Below are 22,883 nucleotides of genomic sequence, written 5' to 3' on the forward strand. Positions count from 1 at the left end.
TTAAACATGTATTTCTGAATGCTATCGTTTATGATGAATAACACATCTGGAGCATGGCTTTAAAGAGCCAAGTTAATTTGGCAGTCTTTTGGGGGGGAATTCCTAATTGGATGGCATACTTAAAGATTTATCAGAAGTTTAAGGGAGTGTTGAATATTTCTTTCCTTTGATGGAGTCATAGTACTTTGTGTTTTTGATATTCAGAAAACCAAGAACTGCTTAATGGCCAAGAAGCTCTCAAATCTCTCCTTGTCTTCTCATTTCTCTTGGTCTGACTTTGTCACCCCTTACTTTTTTAAAAAAATTTTAATTTTTTATTGTTATGTTAATCACCATACATTACATCATTAGTTTTAGATGTAGTGTTCCATGATTCATTGTTTGTGCATAACACCCAGTGCTCCATGCAGAATGTGCCCTCTTTAATACCCATCACCAGGCTAACCCATCCTCCCACCCCCCTCCCCTCTAGAACCCTCAGTTTGTTTTTCAGAGTCCATCGTCTCTCATGGTTCGTCTCCCCCTATGATTCCCCCCCTTCATTCTTCCCCTCCTGCTATCTTCTTCCTTTTTTTTTTTTCTTAACATATATTGCATTATTTGTTTCAGAGGTACAGATCTGAGATTCAACAGTCTTGCACAATTCACAGCGCTTACCAGAGCACATACTCTCCCCAATGACTATCACCCAGTCACCCCACTTTGTCGCCACTTATTGCCTTTTTGTCTGCTGGCCTCCCCAGACCTCACCTTCACCCTCAGGCCATGCTGCCATCCTTCCTGTGGCTAAGGCCACCATGTATGGGCAAGACAGCTGCTCACAGCTCAACTCCACGGGGTGGCCTTCTCATGGATTCCCATGTGAATGGCTCTCTGCCCCTACTTTAATGGGGAAGAAACAGACATAAAGGAAATACACAAGTAAAAGATACAGTATGTTGGTGTGACTGATAAACGCTAAGGAAGAAATTAAAGCAGGGAAAAGGGATAGGAAGTATGGAATGAGAGTTTGCAATTTCAAATAGAGTAATCAGAAATGGTGTTGTTGAGAAGATAGTATGTGAGGAGCTGGAGGTGGGGCAGAAGTGAGCCATGGAAGTATCTAAAGGAAGAGTGTTTCTGGGCAAAAGAAAAGCAAGTACCAAGTGTTCCTGCTTGAAGGGACTTGAAAAGTCTGTATAAATGAACTGGTCTTCAGTTGGGCTTTTAGTTTAAGGAAAACAATAAATTGTGCACTGCCTTTATTTTGGTAGAGTTGTGTCCCTTCAGTATAATGACCTCTAGCATTACAATAGACTATATTTGCAGAGTGATGTATAGGAATAGTCTGAAAGCTCCAAAGAACTGTCCATTAGATGAGCAGGACTTAGATGGATACTTCAGTGTGCAGCTTTATTTCTTCCAGCCATGGAAAGAAATCCATTTCTCTTAGAGGAACCCAGAATCTGTGGGAGAAAACACAAGATTGGAATTTATCTTGAGAAAAGGGAATCAAAATTTGTTCAGACTGATTTTCAGACCATGCCATCCAACATAGTCACATGCTGGAGCCAAAAGGCACACCACCAACAAGGTAGCCTTCTGTCATTTTCTGTGTCGGTCCAGGAGAGGCAAGTTGGACCGCCTTCACCATCTGCCTTGAGTCTCTGATGAAAGAAGGTTGCCTCATTTCAGGCAGAAGATTTGACGTCCCCATAAGATGGTGTGCAAGTGCCAATAAAGGCTTGAGAAGCAAAGAATCACCAATATCCCTTCTTAACAGGCATTAGAAGTATAACCTAAATGAACCCCCATATTCACCTGTGCATGGTTTTCTTAGATCCTAACTAACTATAGTGGGAACTTGCAGTTGTGCTAACAGTTAGCTGGTTGTTCCCACAGAAATGCCTGGGAAGAGACTGATGATGGTGTCAAGTCACAAATGGCATGATTCTCTTTTCATATAAAGCTACCCAGTTGTGTACGGCAACTAACCTATTGGCAAATCGCAGTGAAAGAGTAAGGATGAGGATGCCCAAATGTATAAGGAGTGTACGGTAGGGACTTATATCAGCCAAACATCCGGAATAAATTCTAGATGGGTGAACTTGCTCACCTGATTAAATGCAGTAGTTACACAATTTTGAAATAATAGCTGAATAAGAATAGCGATTCTAGTAATATTTGTGATCTGTGTTTCCAGATTATTTTAATAAAAAGCAGTATGGGGGTGGGAACAGGAAAAGCATCCTCAGTCAATATTTATCTTGAAGCCCATAGGATATGGGCTTAGGGTGACAGACCAATTATTAAAAAGAATAGTATTTTTAAAATTTTTATGGAAATATAATTAACATACAGTGTTATATTAGTTTCAGTTGTACAATACAATGGTTCAACAATTTTATACATTATTCTATACATCATGTGATCATCATGATAAAAAGAATAGCATTTTGTTGCAGGTAAGAGTCTTCAATGGATGCTAATTCCCGGGCAGGTGGTTGAGGAACAGAACGTGATACCTAAGTGTCACCCAGCTTAAATACAAATACAAAAATTGCTATTTTATGATAGAAATGGTGGCTACCCCCAAGTGATCAAACTGCAGCTCACCAATAGAGGGGCATTCTGACATTATGTATCTTCTGATACATGATGCGGTGTGAAGCCCACCAGCATCCCTTCCAAAGTATTCTCAACAAAAATGTTATCTGAATCTCATCAACCTTTTAGGTGTAGCTTCCATTTCAGAAGACGTACAAGGGGTAGAAAAATTAAGGTCACCATGGAAAAACAAACATACCTAGGACATGGAATATTCTACATGAAAACTGACATGATCTTCTCAAAATGATAATATCATTTGTAAAATGTGGGGACTCTTCTAAATTTAAAGAGACTCAGATATGAGAAGAAATGCAATGCATGCATCTTTGTTGGATCTTAGATTGGGTGGTGGCGGAGGGATGTGGGCACAGCTCTAAAAGACATTTTGGGGACTTTTAGGGAGCTTTGAAGATGGGCTGGAAATTAGGTAATACAAGGAGTTCGTTGTGAAAATGGCACTGAGGTGATGTGGATTATCCCTGGTGTTTGTAAATACTGTTTGCAAAGTTGTAGGGTTGATGTGTGTTTCTGTATATAATTTACTTTCAAATACTTCAACCCAAACCAAGTGTGTATGCAAGTGTGCGTGCACACACACACACACACCCTCACATATTTAAATATAAAAAGAGATGGAGCAAACTAAGTAAAGGTGGCAAAATGTTGATAATTGTGGATTCTAGGTGATGGAGCCCATTGTATTATTCTTTTAGCTTTTCTGTGTTGGAAATCTTCACAATAAAATTTTGGAAAAGAAAATGATGAACACAAAATGCCCTGAGCAAAAGCAAAGGCCAAAAGACAAAGAAAATTTTTGTTTTAAAAAACAAAACAAAAGCAGGGGCACCTGGGTGGCTCAGTTGGTTAAGCGACTGCCTTCGGCTCAGGTCATGATCCTGGAGTCCCGGGATCGAGTCCCGCATCGGGCTCCCTGCTCGGCAGGGAGTCTGCTTCTCCCTCTGACCCTCCCCCCTCTCATGTGCTTTCTCTCATTCTCTCTCTCAAATAAATAAATAAAATCTTAAAAATAAAATAAAATAAAAATAAAAAACAAAACAAAAGGGATGGAAAGAATAAAAAAGGACTGGGGCTCCTGGGTGGGGTGGCTCAGTCAGCTAAGTGTCTGACTCTTGATTTCAGTTCAGGTCATGATCTCAGGGTCATGAGATAGAACCCCATGATGGGCTCTGCATTCAGCATGGAGTCAGCTTGAGATTCTCTCTCTCTTCCTCTCCCTCTGCCCCTCCCCTGCTCATCTCTAAATAAATAAATAAAATCTTTAAAAAAAAAAAGAATAAAAAAAGGACTGAACTAATTCCCAAAATGTCAATTATAAGAATTTAAATTACTTTAATTATCAAGAGGCAATGGATTAGATTAGATAAAAATGTAATATTCCAACTATATGTTTCTTAAAATCACTTACATATTTCTACCAGAGCTACATCTAAAATGAAAGCAAGCCAAAAATTTAAAAACCAAATGGTCATTCACACAGTGGAGTACTATACAGAAACCAAAACCTCTTATATATGAGACAACATGGAAGAATCTCACAGAGGTGAGGTTGGGTGAAAGAATGCAAGACATGGAAAAATACATATGATGTTATTCCATTTATAAAAAGCTTTTTAAAAGAACTAACCACGATAGAGATCAGAGTAGTGAATCTTATTTGTGGGCAGCTCTGACCCAGGAAGTGGTGATAGTGACTAAAATGTTTTTTATGACTCAGGATGCATGGTGGTTACACAGATGTGTATGCACGTAAAGATGCACTGGGCTGTCTTCTCAAGATTTCTGTCCTTTTCTGTGTGTGTGATCCCCAGGACCTGTACATAAATTCCTGTTCTGGGTGTCTCAAGCAGAATTGCACTGAGCAGTAGCCCAAGTAATAAAACAGGGTGCTGTATGTACCCACAGAAAAGCAAGTGGTTTTTGAAAAGCTGAGTTTTCTTCAACACTTTAAGGTCCAAGTAGGAAAAGATGAGTTTAGTTCAGACTGTCTTCTTTTAATTTAACAAATATTTTATTTTTACTTAGGGACACTGTGTAAGATTTCTTCTGAAAAATTTTAAAAAGCAACTGATTTGACTACCAAGTAAAACTGATAACCAATATCCTAGTAACTCATAATGTATTTGACTAGGAAATCTGTTCTGCTTTGTACAAAAAGCAACATTATTGTACAGCGAGATTTGAGAGAAAATCTCTATGAAAATTCCTGGCCAAAAGAAAATCGAACAGAGGGTGTATTAACCAACTTCTGCTGTGGCAACAGTTCCAAAATTTTAGTAGCCTATAGCGACACGTTTTTGTCTCCTGCCCTTGTTACATGAGGGGTCTGGGTTGGCTGTGGGTGGACTGAGCACAGCTGGATTAATTTCACTCAGTTGAGATCCATCTGTCTGTACATTCAGAGATCCAGGAAGGTGGGGAACATTACTCTCATAGTGGAAGGTTGAAGCTCAAGGAGGGCAGAACTGACCTAATTATGCATGCATTTAAAGCATCTACTTGGACATGGCCTATCAGGTCATGTCCTGTTGGCCAAAGTCAGTTGCATGGCTAAGTCCAAACTCATTAGTAAAGAATCAGAAGGCTTGGGAGAGAATGGATGATTACGAAAAAATAACTCAATAAGTGGTAGAAAATGAAGATTACTATGAGGGGCAGAATTTACCTTTGGTCTTATTTTAAATTCCTCCAAATCCTAGAGACAGAATCATTTTGCCAAGTCTTACCATTGCTTAATCTGTTCCAACCTCCATGCTTAGAAGCATACTTTATGCATCAGAGAACTTCCTATTTAGTGTTCATTATCTTTTACCAGCAGAATTTTTAAGAAGCTACTATCTTCTGTGAATTTTTAATTAGTCCATGATAATTTCTGTCAGAAAGAAATGGCCCCAGGATAAGCCTGGCACTAAGTGGGGCTCTTGAAAGTAAACATAACAATTTCTAGAGAAAAATCAAGCATTTCAAAGGTGCTAATATCAACATTTTCAGTAAGCCATACAGATATTTCCAGTCTTCTTTGATAGCAACATGTTTTTTAGCTTCATTTCAAGAGAAAAATCTCTGGAGTCAGTAAGCTTAAATACATCCTAGTAAATGAAAAGCAAGGTCGAAACTGAGAGGTCACAGGTTAATTTGAAAAGGTAACCAGACTGGTAGCAGCCCCCCAAATAAACAGAAGTTATTTCGATAGTCTAACTTGGGATCTGCTATTGTTTTAGCATGGAAAGGATATAAAAGGGTAGGTAAAAATATTTAAAGTCTATTTATATACCTTTATTTATTTATTTATTTATTTATTTATTTATTTATTTATTTATTTATTTAACAGAGAGAGACACAGCGAGAGAGGGAACACAAGCAGGGGGAGTGGGAGAGGGAGAAGCAGGCTTCCCGCCAAGCAGGGAGCCCGATGCGGAGCTCGATCCCAGGATCCCGGAACCATGACCTGAGCCGAAGGCAGACGCTTAATGACTGAGCCATCCAGGCACCCCTATATAACATTTTTAATCACAAAATTCAACTTCTTTTCTGCTATCAAAACTCTTCTGTTAGAGATGAAAAAGTATATCTCACCTAACTTTAGACCTCTCTTTGGAATAGTTCTTTCATCCTTTAAATCATATTTCTCAGAGATATTTCAGATTTTGATCATGAGGCTTGAAATACTTTATTGTCTTTCTCACTCAGGAAATGCATTCAATGAAATGGGCAAAAAAGGCAAAAGGAAAACAGATGATGCTATTCAGATGGGTGACCTTTGGGATCTCAAGTGGGAACCAAGCCTTTACCAAGTTTCTATCGCAATCTTTGTCATGCCTCTACCAAGCCAATGAGAGTCCTTCTGGGTGACTCTAGGACCTTTAGGTCAATTGATTCACCTGGACTGTTGATTCAGTAGAAAATGAAATGAAATGAAATGAAACTCAGTTTCATAATACTATTATTAGATCAGTAGTAGTAGGTTTATGGTGTTTTTCTTAATTTTCAGTCATTTGTTATTTATTCATTAATGTTTGTTGTCACAGTAACACCTCTACTCATATTTACTTAATCATTTGCTTTAAATCAGCTCACTTCTCTATTTAAGTAAATTCACCATAAGAGCAAATTTTCTTACTACCATCAGTAGAAGACGAGTATCTACTGCCATGAACAGGAATTAACATTTAAAAAGAAATACAATGGAAAGAAAATAATGTTAAGTTCTAACTACTTTTTGCTACAGAAATCTTTTATTTAATGTGGTAAAAAATGCATAGCATGAAATCTACCCCCTTAGTAACTTTTTAAGTATATAGTACAGTATTGTTAATTACATGCCCACTGTTGTACGGCAGATTTCTATAGCTTTTTCACCTTGTATGATTGAAACCCTGTACCCATTGAACAGCTACGTCTGCCTTCCCCCTCTCCCCATCCTCTGGCAACCACCATTCTGGTATCTGCTTCTGATTTTCACCACTGTGGATACCTTGTATAAGTGGAATCATGCAGTGTTTGCCCCTCTATGACCAGCTTATTTCACATAGCATAATGTCCTCCAGGTTCATCCATGTTGTCACAAACGGTAAAATTTCCTTCTTTTTTTAAGCCTGAATAATATTCTATAGTATGCATATACCATATTTCTTGACTTATTTATCCATGGACATTTAGGTTGTTTCCATATCTTAGCTATTGTGAATAATGTTGCTATGAACATGGGAGAGCAAATACCTCTTTGAGATCCTGTTTTTATATATTTGGATATACAATATACTCAGAAGTGGGATTGCTTCATCACGTGAGAGTTCTATTTTTAATTTTTTGAGGAACCTCCATCCTGTTTTCCATAGTGGCTACACCGTTTTACATTTCCACCAACAATTCACGAAACTTTCAATTTCCCTTCTACTTTTTATTTTTTTTTCTTTAAATAATGGCCATTCTAACATGTGAGAAGTGATATACCTCATTGTGTTTTGATTTGCATTTCCCTGAAGATTAGTGATTTTTAACAACTTTTCATATACCTGTTGGCAGTTTCTAGGTCTTTGGACAAATGTCTATTCAAGTCATTTGCTCTTTTTTTTTTTAAAGATTTTATTTATTTATTTGAGAGAGAGAATGAGATAGAGAGAGAGAGCATGAGACAGGGGAGGGTCAGAGGGAGAAGCAGACTCCCTGCCGAGCAGGGAGCCCGATGCAGGACTCGATCAAGGGACTCCAGGGTCATGACCTGAGCCGAAGGCAGTTGCTCAACCAACTGAGCCACCCAGACGCCCCATTTGCTCATTTTTTTAATTGGGTTGCTTTTTAGCTGTTGAGTTGTAGGGGTTCCATATATATTTTGGGTATTAAGCCCTTACCGGATACATGGTTTGCATATATTTTCACCCATTCTTTAGGTTGCTTTTCACTCTGTTGATTGTTTTCTTTGCTGCATGGAAGTTTTTTTGTTTGTTTTGTCCCACTTGTCAATTTTTCGGGGTTATTGCCTGTGCTTTCGGTGCCAGATCTGATAAATCATTGCCAAGGCCAATGTTAAGAAACTTTTTTCTGCTATGTTTTCTTTAGAGGTTTATGCTTTTAAGACCTACATTTAAGCCTTTAATCAATTTTGAGTCAATTTTTGCTTAAGATGAGAGCCCAGCTGCATACTTTCGCATGTGGATATCCAGTTTCCCAACTCCATTGGTTGAAGAAACTCTCCTTTCCCCATTGTGTATTTTTGGCATAGATGCAACAGTTTATTTCTGAGCTCTCTATTTTATTCCATCTGTCTGCATGTCCGTCTTTGTGCCAGTACCATCCTGTTTTGATTACTGTAGCTTTGTAATATGTTTTGAAGTTTAGGAAGTGTGAAGCCTTCGGTTTCATTCTTCCTCAAGACCATTAGACTATGTATTCAGGGTCCTTTGTGGTTCTATATGAATTTTACGATGGCCTTTTTATATCTGCAAATAGTGCATTGGGATTTTGAAAGAGATCGCATTGAATCTGTAGATAACTTTAAGTAGTATGGAAATTTTATCTTATTTTATTTACTTGTTTTTTTAAAGATTTATTTATTTATTTTAGAGAGAGAGAGTGTGCATGAGTGGGGGGGCTCAGAGGGGCAGAAGGAGAGGGAGAGAGAAAATATCAAGCAGACTCTCGCTGAGCATGAAGCCTGACCCTGGGCTTGATCTCACGATGCTGGAATCATGACCTGAGCCGAAATCAAGAGTCAGACACTTAACTGACTGAGCCACCCAGGCACCCCAAATGTGGACATTGTAACAATATTAAGTCTTTCAGTGCATGAACGAGGGATGTCTTCTCATTTATTTGTAGCTTATTTAACTTTTTTTAGCATTGTTTTGTAGTTTTCAGTGCAAAAATTTTTTTTCTTCCTTGGTTACATTTATTCATAAGTATTTTATTCTTTTTAGTGTTATTGTAAATGGGATTGTTTTCTTATATTTCTTTTTGAGATTGTTCACTGTCAGTATATAGAAACATAATTGATTTTTGTGTCATTTTGTATCTGGCAACTCTACTGAATTCATATATTAGTTCTAACAGGTGTGTGTGGGGCGGGGGGAGAGATCTTTAGGGTTTTCTACATGCAGGATTATGTCATCTGCAAACAGATAATTTTACTTCTTCTTTTCCAATCTGGATGCATATAGTAAAAAGCAATTAAACAAAGGGACAATAGAAGCCTACCCAGACCCTTAGTCCTCCTCACTACATATACATACAAGAATATGTATGTGTGCAAGAATGCATGTATAAACATTATTTTTATAGAAATGGGAATAAATTATATCTCCCATGGTGGTTTAACAAAACTATTTCTGTTTCGAATATGGTGTTTTAACATTTTACATTTTAAATTGTATTTTGGCTTAATAAAGTGTACTGTATGGATTTAGCTTGTGATACTCTAACAATGAGTGTGACTCTCAAAGTAATACATAAATCCCAATAATGAATTAAGCCCTTGCTTTGTTAAGATATGCAGGGAGTAATTCCAGGTAACTGAGTACTGAGATAACATTCTGATCTCAAACATGCAATTCTTTTGTTCATGCATTGTTTTCCTCTGACTGGATAATTTCAAAGGACTTGTCTTCAAGTTTTCTGGTTCTTTCTTCTGCTTGATCAAATCTGTTCTGAACCCTGCTAGTGAATTTTCAATTCAGCTATTGTATTCTTCAGCTCAAGACTGGTTCTTTCCCTATACAAAACTAGTCCACAAAGTCTGAGAGACTGGCTGTTTTTTCAAATGTGTGGATCCCAACACAAACTTTCAAGGAATATGAAGAAACAAAACATAGCTCAATCAAAGTAACAAAATAAATCTTTAGAAAATGACCCTAAAGAATTGGAAGTATATGAATTACCTGAGAAAGAATTTGAGATCATCATCATGAAGATGCCTCAATGAGTTCAGGAAAACAAATTTTGGCCAGATTAAAGGGGGGAAAAAATGAAAAAGCTTAGAGATATTGATCTCCTTAGGTCCCCTGACTTTTCATGAGCTGCATAGCCTTATGGGGAATGTGGGCAGGGAGATGCCTGGGGGAGAAGGGGGACTACAGAGAAGGCTTATCCTTAAGTGCACATGTCAAGGGCAGGAGGTCAAATGTTCAAACCTATAAGCAAACTTCATCCTTGCCAAACAAGTAAATTCCTTTCTCAGAGACTTTGTACTTTCTGTTACCTGTGGCTGGAGTGGCTGGGCCCAGCTATTCATATGATTCACTTTTTTAGATCTTTTTGTCTCTGCTCAAATGATCCCTTCTCTGAAAGGGCATCCTTACCCCCTTATGTAAAATAGCAGAATCTCCTGAGCCCCCTGAAATCCTTTTTCACACCTTTGTTTGTCCTCATAGCACTTCCTTATCCCTGCCTGGTAAAATGGTTCTTTGCTTATTTCCTCCCTTTAAATAAGAATAAACAAAAAATAAATAAATATGAATAAACAATGAGTTTAAAAACTTTGAAGAGTGAATGGATTCCAGGAAGATTCTTGAAGAGGAAATGTGGCTCTCCTATAATTGTGTTTAAGTCACTCCCTCCTGATGCTGTTAACACCTTGAAGAAATTTTTACATTTTATTTGTGAATCTCTACACAAAGATGGTATAATTCATGTAGAGTTTAGGGTGTATCTTTTCTCTTACACTGTGAAAGAAAAATAAAATCTCTGACTACAGAGGCTCAGGAGGGAGTTTTCTTAAAAAGTTTTGAACTTGGTGGGAAATAACTTCGGATCTGAGACCTAAGGAAAAGACAAGAAATTCAAACTGAAGGTGACCTGAAGGTATTGCCTGCCCGTGGTCCTGAAAGCTCATCTTCTTTGAGGTCGTATTGAGGATCCAAAGCAGTCACTTTTAAAAAAATTTAATTAATTAATTAATTAATTTGACAGAGAGAGACACAGCAAGATAGGGAACACAAGCAGGGGGAGTGGGAGAGGGAGAAACAGGCTTCCCGCTGAGCAGGGAGCCTAATGTGGGGCTCGATCCCAGGACCCTGGGATCATGACCTGAGCCGAAGGCAGATGCTTAACCAACTGAGCCACTCAGGTGCCCCTGATGCAGTCACCTTTGATGATCAGATACACTTATTAGCCCCCATTTATTTTATTTTTTTTTTATTTTTATTTTTTTTAAAGATTTTATTTATTTATTTATTTGAGAGAGAGAGTGAGAGAGAGCACAAGAGGGGGGAGCGGGAGAGGGAGAAGCAGACTCCCTGCCAAGCAGGGAGCCTGATGCGGGACTCGATCCAGGGACTCCAGGATCATGACCTGAGCCGAAGGCAGTCGCTTAACCAACTGAGCCACCCAGGCGCCCTAGCCCCCATTTAAAATAACATTCATATTACACATGAACCTGAGACCTTATCAAAATCTATGCTTCAAAAGTGATTCTTTAGGGGCAAATTATGTCTTTGTGAAAAGGAATGTTGAAAGGATGTCTGGGTGGCTCAGTCAGTTAGGCGTCTGCGTTCAGCTCAGGTCATGATTCCAGGGTCCTGGAATGAAGTCCAGCATTGGGCTCCCTGCTCAGCGGGGAGCTGCTTCTCCCTCTGTCTGCTGCTCCCCCTTGTGCTCTCTTCTCTCTCTTTCTGACAAGTAAATAAAATCTTAAAAAAAAAGGAATATTAAAAAAATATATTCTGCTTTTGGTTTTCTCATTTACAAAATGGAGCAATGGTGGAAATAAATCTGCCTTACACAGGTTTTAAAGTGACTTATAAATATACCTGCAAATATTCTTATAATTTTCACTCTAGCATGTATTTTGAGGAAGGCTCTATTATGGATTAGCATAGATTGCAATTCTTTTGAAAGTAAGGAGTGTGTATGTGGGTGGTGGGGGGTGGGGATGTGGGCAAGCGTGAGCTCATTGAGATGTGGTTCTGAACTGGGGGCAGAAACTGCGTTAGAACCTGCTAGCCCTTTGACACATCAAACATAATCCTGCCTGCTCTGTGAACACTCACCTCCTCCGAGCCGGGGGTGTTGGGTTGCTTATTCTCTAAACCAATTTCCCAAATGGGTAATTTTGTTCTGACTCATGCAATTCACCCTACATTTTCTGACCCTTTCAGGTGACGTTCCTTCCTCTTTACCTTTAATGGATGTGTAATGAAATGACACATTTCAAAGTCATTGCTGTGCTTCAGGTTAGGGTGGACTACTTTTATATAATGTCTCAGTAGAGGGTCAGAATAAAGCCTGGGGCACTCACGCCCTACTTCACCTGCCCCCCTCAATCCCCTGCCCCTCCTCTACACCAGCGAAAACAAAGAAGTCCTCAAATATATGATGACTTTCCAGGCTGAAGATTCTATGGGCTGAAAGGACTTAGAGTCAGTCCTTAGTATTTCAGATGGGTGAAGAGCACAGGCATTGGGGTCAGTTTGCCTCACTCAAAACTTGGTTCTGCCATTTTTTTGCTGTGACCTTGAGTGCATGACTTTGACCTTTCTCATCTATAGCTACTTCAGCTGGAAAATAACTGATAGTAATATCTGTGTTGCAGGGTGTTTATGAAGATCAAATGAGACACATGTAAGACTAGTCTAAGCACAGCATGTGGTATATGGAGCATGCTCAATAAATGTTGGCTCTCAGATGATTGTCATTGATTCGGTCCATCAGTCATTGATAGGTGACTCACGTTTAGCTGGGTGCTGGAGAGATCAACGGATTAATTATAATCACAGATAATAGAACAAAGCTTCATACAGCATACATGGGAACAGAGAGAAGGCAACGAGTACTTGACACGGAGGTCAGGGCAAGTATCCCCAAGGAAGTGGGCCTTGCAGGAAAAGTGAAATTTCCCTGCAGAAAGAGGCATTCACCTTGGAGAGGCCCTGTGCAAGTAAATTTGTGGGTGTGTTTGGTCTTCTGTTCATCAATTCACATATATTCATTGAGTCCCACTATGTGGCAGGCTCTGTATTAGATTCAGGGGACACAGTGGTGAGCAAAAACCTAGGGAATTTTCATTCTAGAGGCAAGACAGGCACTAAACCATAGCCTATATGGCCTATATGGCCATCAGAGGGTGTGAGGGTAAAGATGTCATTAGAAGATAGAGCCTGGAGACTCTGATTAGATGGAGGGATAGGGGGTGTCCAGTAAGGGCTCTGCAGGTAACTGCGATTTGAACTAAGACCCATAAGGTGGGTGTAAGCGAAGTAAGGAGAGTGTAGGGAAGGCTCTGTGCCAGGAGAATCCTGGTGCCTTCTGGGGCCTGAACAAAAGCCAGTGTGGCTGGAACTTAGGACTCATGTGGAAGGTGTAAGAGAGGAGGCTGATAAGATAGCTTAAGGAAGACTACAGAGGGCCTTGATGGTCATCCTAAGGGCTTGGCTGCTTGTCCCAAGTGCAATGAGAAGTCACTGCAGTGTTCTGTTTTATGCACAGAAATGCTGGTATCAGACTTATGTTTGAAAATATCTTCTGGATGCTGTGTTTACAGTGAATTAATGAGGTTACATGGAAGTGGAGAGACCAATAAATAGTTGGATTGGGATATTGGCACAAAAATACATAGACAAAAAATAAACAGTTGCAGGGTGCCTGGATGGCTCAGTCAGTTAAGCATCTGACTCTTGATTTCAGTGCAGGTCATAATCTCAGGGTCTTGAGATTGAGCCGCATGTCAGGCTCTGTGCTTAGCGCAGAGTCTGCTTGAGATTCTTTTTCTCCCTCTGCCCCTTCCTCTGCTTGCAGTCTCCTTCTCTCTAAAATAAATAAATACATAAATAAAATCTTCAAAAAATCAACAGTTGCATCTGGTAAACTCTGAGGGATTTGGAGTAGCTAGAGAATAAAGTCGGTGGTGTCAAGCTACTAAAGTTACCTACTAAGGTAGGTAGTGCTTTAGCCAGCTTTGGGGGGACACTGATGTCTTAGTCCACTTGGACTGCCATAAAAAATACCGTATACTGGGTAGCTTTTAAACCACAGAAATGTAATTCTCATAGTTCTAGAGTCTGGGAAGTCCAAGGTCAAGGCACCAGCAGATTTTGTGTCTGGTGAGAACTTGCTTTCTGGTTCATAGGAGGCATCTTCTTGCTGTGTCCTCACGTGGTGAAGGCAGGAGGTAGTGTGCTGGGGTCTCTTTTATAAGGACACTAATCCTGTTCAGTAGGGCTCCACCCTCAAGACCTATCACCCTCCAAAAGTCCCATCTCTTAATACCATCACCTTGAAGGGTAGGATTTCAACATATACATTTGGGGAGCCACAAACATTTGGTCAGTAACAACTGTTAAGATATTTTATGCCAAGAAATTTGCATTTATACTATAAAGAGAGCCAATGGAGGTTAAGAAGTTGGGGAATGAAAGAATCAGGTTAGGGTATGTGTGGAGGATATTGACTTCTCTCCTCCCCTATTTCTTGAACCAGGCATTCCTTAAATCTAGAATAAGATGAGAGATAGTGCTAAAGGCAAAGACTGATGGGAGATATATTCTTTTAAATAACATAAAAGAGATATACTAAGGGGAGGTTAAATTTGTTAATGTGCATTATTTATCTTGTAAATACCCTGAGGCCACCAGTGCCTTCTCTCAGGCAGCCAGTCATCACAACCCTTGAATGCAGCAGGGGATCTGGGTGTAACTGAAGGAGGGACAGCCATTTTGGAAATACAGTAAGCCAATACCCTTAGCGGGAGGGAAGTAGTTTATAAAAGTGTTAACATTATGAAAGTTTATAACAGGGACCAAGTGACTGTGGGTTAGAGGAAGGAAAGAGAGCATGTCTAATGGGGAAAGCTTTCCCTATTGGGAAGAAAAAGGTGATGCCATGCAGACTCTAAAACAGAGGCCCTGTAAACCACTGAGAAGCTGGGAGTAAGCCAGAGAGTGGGGAAGCATGGGACAAAGCCACTGTCTGTCTTGGAATATAGGACTTGAACCCCGAGTAGAGGGGCATTTTTGGGACTTCTGACACTCCATTCCTGATTATTGAAGAGTGAGATGACACAGTTATGAATTGGGCCACCATTCCCTTCCTTTCTCGGGGTGGATGGGTGTAAGTTACCTTCACTGGGAGTACCCTGAGGGGTTAGCGTATTTGAAAGGCTTTCCACGGAGATGGGGATATAGTTCTGAGAACTATTCACTGGGGAGAATCTTCTGGGAGATAAAAACACCAAAACGAGCTTTCTATCTCTGTGAAGTTTTGAGCTCATGCCGCCTAATATGCTTCAGAAAATATAAAAAGGAAGGTAATTCACTGGCATTCCTTGCTATGTATTAAGGAAAACACAGAAATAATTTGCAGCTTTCAAAAATGCACTTTTCGGTCAAGTGGTGTTCATGTGTGGTGTGCCTTCCACTTACTGTGCCTTCCCTTAGTGTGGTGGTGTTGACTGGGCGTGTTCGTTCAGGGAGTGTGATCAGATTTGCAATTGTTCATTTTTCAGGTTACAGAGCTCAACAACGTGAAGAACGTAGCTCGGTTGCCAAAGAGCACCAAGAAACATGCCATAGGGATTTATTTCAATGATGATACCTCCAAGACCTTTGCTTGTGAATCAGGTTCGTCCAAGGCAGGGAGGGCTTTTGCTTTTAGCTTTTAAGCAGGCGCTGGGCATGCATGTTAATCTTTTGGACATTTCCACAGATCTTGAGGCCGATGAATGGTGCAAAGTACTCCAGATGGAGTGTGTGGGCACGCGGATCAATGACATCAGCCTCGGAGAGCCTGACTTATTGGCTACTGGGGTTGAGAGAGAACAGAGTGGTATGTAAAGAAAATTCTCTCCTTTGCTCTCTTGAACACTGTTTTTGTCCCACCATAAGACATCTTCATTATGTGACATTTTTGAAGTTACAAAAAATGTATAAGGAAGTAAAAAGAACCTTTTAGTTGACCCAGATCCTATGTTACTATTTCAATGTGTTTCTTTTCTTAATGTGTTTTCAATGCACAAATACGAATGTATCTGTATGAATACCGTCAGCTAGGAATCTGAGGAAACCTGCAATGTGCCAGGTCCTGTGGCAGGTGCATTAGGTCATTTAATTTTCCCGGCAGCTCCATGAAGCAGGCACCATACCTTCCCTCCTTTTACAGATGAGGAGACTGACGTTCAGAAGAGCTACACTTCTTGCGCTAATTCCAACAGCTTATGTTGGATACACTCCGGACCTGTATTCATAATATACTGATTTTACCACATAATGGGTTGTGTTTTTTTTTTTTTTTTGTCTGAAGTTTTTCATTAGAAGTATTTCATTGAAAGCTTTCCAGTGTTTTTAATAGAATCCAAACTTCATGACTGTTTTCTCAGGTTTAAACCTACCTAATTCTGTGCTTTTTTTTTTTTTTTTTTTTAACTAAACACTTGAGCCAACGCCTTGAGCTCAACACTCAACATGGAACTAAATCATTTTAGGTAATAATGACCAAAATACCCATGAACATTTCAGCAAAGCTCAGTATTGGTTTACAGTATGAGCCTGGAGGTGAGGAATTATTTCTTCGTTTCCAAGTAACCAAGCCTTGTGACAGGGCAGATTGGATCCCAGAGTCCTGCTCTTTTGTAGCCCATTGACTTGATCTGTGAGGATGGAACACACCAGAAAAGGCCACTGGTCCACTGGCTTGATAATGAGCGTGGCAGAGGTGGAATGTACTGACCCTTTCCATGGGTGCACACTCCAATTGTTAATAAAAAATGCCCTTGCTTTCACTTGGAACTCTATCTTCATGACACCTTTACAGGCTGGGACTATTTTGGGTGCACCATATCTGCCATAACCCATCTCCATGGAAATGTTATTGACTGAGACTTACAAGTGCTTGGCTAATTCAAAAAGTCTCTTTGTAGACTGGGAAGCTGAGCTGTAGAGAAGCCAAGCCATTTTCCAAGGTCATACAACCAAGCCCTGGGCTCTAGCTTGTGTAGTTCCCTGAATCAGGATGCTCCAGGCTAAGAGGATGCACCTGTGGTGCCTCATGGACAGATGCATATGAAGCCAGACATAAAGAGGAAAATATGATAGATTTTGATTTTTTTAAAATCTAGAGTGCTCATATCAGCACCTGGTTTTCACAAATTTATATTTATGAAGCAATATCCCAATCATGCTGCAAATGAATCCAAGAACGGGCTGTGCCTAGGTGTTCCCTTTACCGGGCCAACTGTGCCTCAGTTTCCTCTTCTGTCAAATAGGAATAAGAATATCCCTGGTACATAACTAGGAAGGATTATTACAAAGCTCACCTATGTCTTTGAAGGCACTTTACGATATTAATTTGCGTGACTTCAAGTAATTGTAACTTAGGCAGTTACTCTTACCACTGTTACTGTTGTTATCCTTGAGTGAAGTAGAGTTATAGAAGAACTTTTAAGTGAATGAATTGGTAATGGTCTCTCTTGCTTTTTACTTAATGATGACAGTCTTTCTGACTTATTCTAGAACTACCCTGGGAGAGATTTTACTCCATTAGAATATACTTTTAAAATAATAGTTGCTAGAAAGTAGCAAATAATTAGTTATTGGGAGTTTGAAATAACTTTAGAAAATATGGAAAAATAGATCCATGAAATCATGTAGTCATGACACTCCCATTTACTCAACTCAGCTAAAATCAACAAGAATTCTAATGACTTCCTTATTATAAAATAATTAATTTAGAATACCACTGGTAAGATCAGTGCCACACTGTTTTGTCAGATAATGGGCGATCTACCATAATGAGGGATAGGTGAAAATGTGTTTGGTGTAGTAATATTTTTGCTCATGTTTCGCTTAGAGGTTTTGACTCATAATTTCCTAAATTAATGAATTTTCTAGAAATATAACAGAAATACCGTGATGGAGTCTGTGGGGATGAAAATTTGGTTGCAGTAATAAGCCAAGTCATTTACTGAGAGTAATCTTAGTTAAATATTAACAGTCATCCAAATAAGCAAGTGGATATTTGTAATTGGCTAAAGAGAGTTCTTGTTAAAACTAATTCAAATACATCCATTGGATTTTTCCCAAACTGGTGGTCAGTTAAGTGCATGGTATTAGCGTGGGGTTTTATTTAAATAATTTGGGATGTAGTTCTATTCATTTAGTTATGAAAATTATGAGTTGATCAGTATAACTTTAATATCATTAAATCATGTGACAATTATTTTGCACCTGCATCTTTTGTGAACACAAAAATGTGGGTGTAATTAATACGTACTTGGCAGGAAAAAAATTGTTTTTAATGGTTTCATTGCTTTAGTCTTTTATTGGCATACAAATTTTTTTTATTATGCAAATTCAAAAATTCTAAAAATGGTCTTTGCTCATGTAAATAGTGTTTAGTGTATGTTGACAGCCAGACTGTGACATTATTATGTTACTTAACATGGTCTTCATTTAAAAAATCATTTTCTGGGACTATGAATTTATGAGAAAGGTTTATCTTCCTGAATGTTCAACCTAAACCTAGAATATGGGCTAGAATTATTTTTGAAATGCCTCTTTGTTCCTACAATGTCTTTGATGTTTTATTCCCGGGATTTTAGACTAACCTTTTGTTTTTCTCCCAGAGAGATTCAATGTGTATTTGATGCCATCCCCTAACTTAGATGTACATGGCGAATGTGCCTTGCAGATTACATATGAGCACATCTGTCTTTGGGACGTCCAGAATCCCAGAGTCAAACTCATCTCTTGGCCGCTAAGCGCCCTGCGGCGGTATGGGCGAGATGCTGCTTGGTTCACTTTTGAGGCAGGGAGGTGAGTTTCAAGACTGTTCTTCTACTTTTTTGTCTTTCCCCAGGGTTGCATATCAGATCCACCCTGAAGCATGCTTCTGCAACCGTGGAGAGCTATGACCCTACAGTGCTAGGCATATTATAAAGGAGTCATCTATTCAATATGGATTTATTTCCCCTGCGGGATTCTAATGTTTCATGAATGTGACATGAATTTTCATTGCACGGTTTGATTCCGTACCACAAACTGAAGTTGAATTAGGTAAAAAGGCTGAAAATGTACCATTTCCTGGGTCATGCTGAACACAGGCCAGCTTCTCGGGTTTGGAAAACATCCATATTGTTATTCTGCTTATGTTTCCTTGTTGGCTTACTATGGTAGATTATCAGTATGAGGGGCCACGCATTTCTGAAGGTGCCATTGATTGAGTTCCATCCACGGTGTAATGAATAGCGCTAACACTAGGAGGTTGATTCTAGAACTGGCTTATTGCAATCAATACCCAATAAGTCCTTCTAGGGCTTGCCCTTTTTCCTTTCAGAAGTCAATTTTGGAAAGGGAAGAGGGTGCCAATAATATTTGGGTTGATCATTAGCTACAAAGAGATTCATCTAATCAGGATCTCACTTTTCTCCCCCTCACCCACCCTCCTCCCTCAGAATTTGGGCTCTTTTTTTTTTCAAATGCCGCAGATTAATTTTGTATTTTAGAATTTTAAATGACTAAATTTTAAGAAATACAAGTCCTTCTGTAACATGGCCTGACATTTACATTAAAGTTTAAAGCAGTCAGCTTGTGACTTTGAAAAATCTTTTGTTTGTTTGTAAAAGTGGATGGTTCTTCCCGACAGGGATACAATACTTGATAGAAGGAGAGTAAAAACAGGAGTTCCAAACATGTAAGACCCTAATTTGTGTGAATATATAACAGTAATGCTCTACTCAACTTAGTGTGCTCATTCTGTCATAAGCAAAGCCCAATTATTTAAGCTTTGCTTTTCAGAAATATGATCCATTTGATTCTCCTATAACTATCCTCAAAAGTTTTTAAGCTTTCTTTCCCAAACAGCTCTTTCCCATTCTGTTTTATTTTTAAGTACCTGGAAATTGAAATGTTATAAATGAGTCTGTGAATCTCCCAGAGACGGCAAAAGTCCTCATGTTAGAAAATAAAACTTAAAAAAAAATATATCTTCGGAGCAATGTTCTTTTGTCAGAATTACTTGTTTATTATCCTTATGGGAACATCTCTGTAGAAAGATCAGAATTTGTTTGGGGAAGTGGGTATATTTCCCTGTTTGGGTCTCAGAAATTATTTATGTATTAATCATTACCAGTGAAATCTATGTATGAAAAATGTTTTATGATAAGAGTAGACTTTTCTATTGATTATATGCCTCATATCATCTCCCACTTCTGTTTCGTATCGACGCACAATAGAATTCTGCATTGATCAGGATATTTGGGGCCTATCTTGGGTAGCCCTTATTCAAACATTAAAATTTTTAAATTATTCCTTGGATTTATAGGAATAGTAGTAGGAAGAATATGTCTTTCCCTCATAATTTCTGAAAGTTAAAACCTTAGTAAACTTTTCTAGTATCTCATGACTAATATTAAACTTTTTTTGACATTATCTTTCAGGTTTTAATGTTACTCACATCTTGCAAACGTTTAATTTATTCATATTAGTCTAGTAGACTGCTAAGGATCTAGGAGATTATTTTAAAGACTGATATTTCTCCTAAGTGTGATAGGAAACCATAGAGATTTTTAAGCAGGGGTGTGTGTGTGTGTGTGTGTGTGTGTGTGTGTGTGGACAATGGAATAGAGGTGGCAGATGTACATATGGGGAGATACTACAGGAGCTCAGGTAAAAAAAAAAAAAGGATGAAAATTATGGATATATTGGAGACATAAATTTCAAAAATATTCCTTTGACCAAAAGCCATAAGGTGCTGACTCAGAAAATGAAAGCATTTTGTTCCATGACTTTGTACTTTGTATGGTCTGACTTTTAGGGTACTTTGTCCAAGATCTCCAGCTGTTAGATGAGTACAGTACCTCCAACCCACACCCCACAGTGTTGTGTCTCAAATATTGTAGGGACTTAGAACACTTTACTTCTGAATCCCATTCTTATTCAGTGGTCAAGTTTGTGGGGCTGGTGCTAACTGGAGAGTGAGTCCTCAGAAGGGAAATTGTCGGGATGGTGCTCTTAAGATCTTGTTCATTTCTCAGACAGCACGGTGGGGTGGAAGAAGCACTGATTCAGGAGTCAGAGAGGCCTTAGTTTTTAATGTCTGTTCTTTATTAGCGGTTGACTTTGAACAAAGGTTTTAACTTCCCTTGTAAGTTTATCCAAGTCATAACTTCCTTGCAGGATTGTTGTGGATAACAGCAGTGATGATGCACGCAGATGATCTGAAAGGGTGCTGAGCTTCCCCTTAGTAGTGTCTTTGATATTTTATTATGATTACTTTTGGAGTAGGACTTGAGTTTGCAGGATACAGACAGTGTTAAACACAAGGTAATATTACTACTTTACATTTTGCCTGAAACTCAAATAAAGATGAATTTTTATAGTTACCATCAAGATGCTCAGGATAATAAGATCATTTGTGTTCCCCCAAGCATGAAGGTTTCATATCTGCCTTGCTTTATTAGTGAAGATAATTTTTTCCTTGGCTATTTTTGAATGTGTTCAAAACAAAGCAGTTTCATTTTAACTAATAGAATTTTCTCCCTATCTCATGTCAATAAATGAAGAGGAGTTAGGCAAATAGTTTTCATGCATCCAACATGCATCATCAAAGATTTTGCAGTATTGCCCTCCAGAACACAAGGAATCTCCCCCCAAAACTTTGGACAAAGTTCTGCTCACTCTCAGCCTCTGTTTAGAATTGAGACTGAGTGTTATTCCTGCTCAGTGGTCCCACTCTACCCCACCAAGACCGACACCGGGGCATGTGTAATAAACTGGATGGGCATTGTGGAGGAAATGAAATGAGATTGCAGCTCTACCCCATACTGGCTTTGGACCTTGAGGGAATGACCTAACTCTCTAAGCTCCATTGGCCACCTGTAAAATGGGTACAATATACTATGTACCTCAGAAGATTGCCATGAATATTAAAGAAGGACCTACACAAAAACCTGCCATAATGCCTGGCATGTAGTAGACAGTCATATCAACCAAACCGACACAACAGGAAAGAAATTCATTGGCTCACATAACTGAGGGTCAAGGAGGTAGAGATGGCATCAGGCTTGACTTGATTCAGAGTCTAAATGACCGTAGATTTCATCTCTCAGTCCTGTTTCTTCTAGGAGAGCTTTGCTCTGGCTCTGCACGGTGGCTTCCAAGAGCTTTGGGATCTTCTCACACCGTCAGCCAATAGAAGAGAGAGAAATTCCTACCATATATTGACCATCACATTCGCTAGGGGTCAAGTACTATACTGGGGACTTTACACAAAGCACACAGGGTACAAATACAGTGGGGTGGTTCTCCCAAAGCAGGAAGAGGGTACCGATGCCATCGAAGAGGGATGGATGTGAGGTTTAAAATGAAAGAAAATCTAATAGAATGTGTCCAATACAGCATTTAATAATTGCTCAAAGCAAATAGGGCGAAGCAGCTATTGGACTGTAATTAGTCGTATCACTCATAATGGTGCAGAGATACAGAACAGTGGTTCTCAACCAGGGATGTGTTTGTCCCAGGGAACATTTGGCAATGTCCGGAGCCATTTTTTTTTTTTTTTTTTTTTTTTTACTTTTATACATTTCTTTTTTTTTTTTTTATTCTTATGTTAATCCCCACACATTACATCATTAATTTTAGATGAAGTGTTCCATGATTCATTGTGCACAACACCCAGTGCTCCATGCAGAACGTGCCCTCCTCAATACCCACCACCAGGCTAACCCATCCTCCCACCCCCCTCCCCTCTAGAACCCCGTTTGTTTTTCAGAGTCCACCGTCTCTCATGGTTCGTCTACCCCTCCGATTTCCCCCGCTTCACTCTTCCCCTCCCGCTACCTTCTTCTTCTTTTTTTT

The 22,883-nt window shown here is 39.2% G+C and overlaps 1 protein-coding gene across 1 annotated transcript in view; it reads left to right on the plus strand.

Annotated features, from left to right (window-relative positions):
• DOK5 (docking protein 5) overlaps positions 1 to 22,883 on the plus strand; it is a 162,423-nt gene that overhangs the window by 96,314 nt on the left and 43,226 nt on the right. The window contains exons 3-5 of the mRNA XM_035025425.1: positions 15,539 to 15,653; positions 15,739 to 15,858; positions 18,653 to 18,842. Of these exons, the coding sequence (XP_034881316.1) occupies positions 15,539 to 15,653; positions 15,739 to 15,858; positions 18,653 to 18,842 (425 nt within the window). The remainder of the gene's footprint in view (positions 1 to 15,538; positions 15,654 to 15,738; positions 15,859 to 18,652; positions 18,843 to 22,883) is intronic.

The sequence above is a fragment of the Mirounga leonina genome, unplaced genomic scaffold, assembly GCF_011800145.1.
Source record: "Mirounga leonina isolate KUSES-001 unplaced genomic scaffold, KU_Mleo_1.0 Mir_195, whole genome shotgun sequence".
Classification (NCBI taxonomy): Eukaryota; Metazoa; Chordata; class Mammalia; order Carnivora; family Phocidae; genus Mirounga; species Mirounga leonina.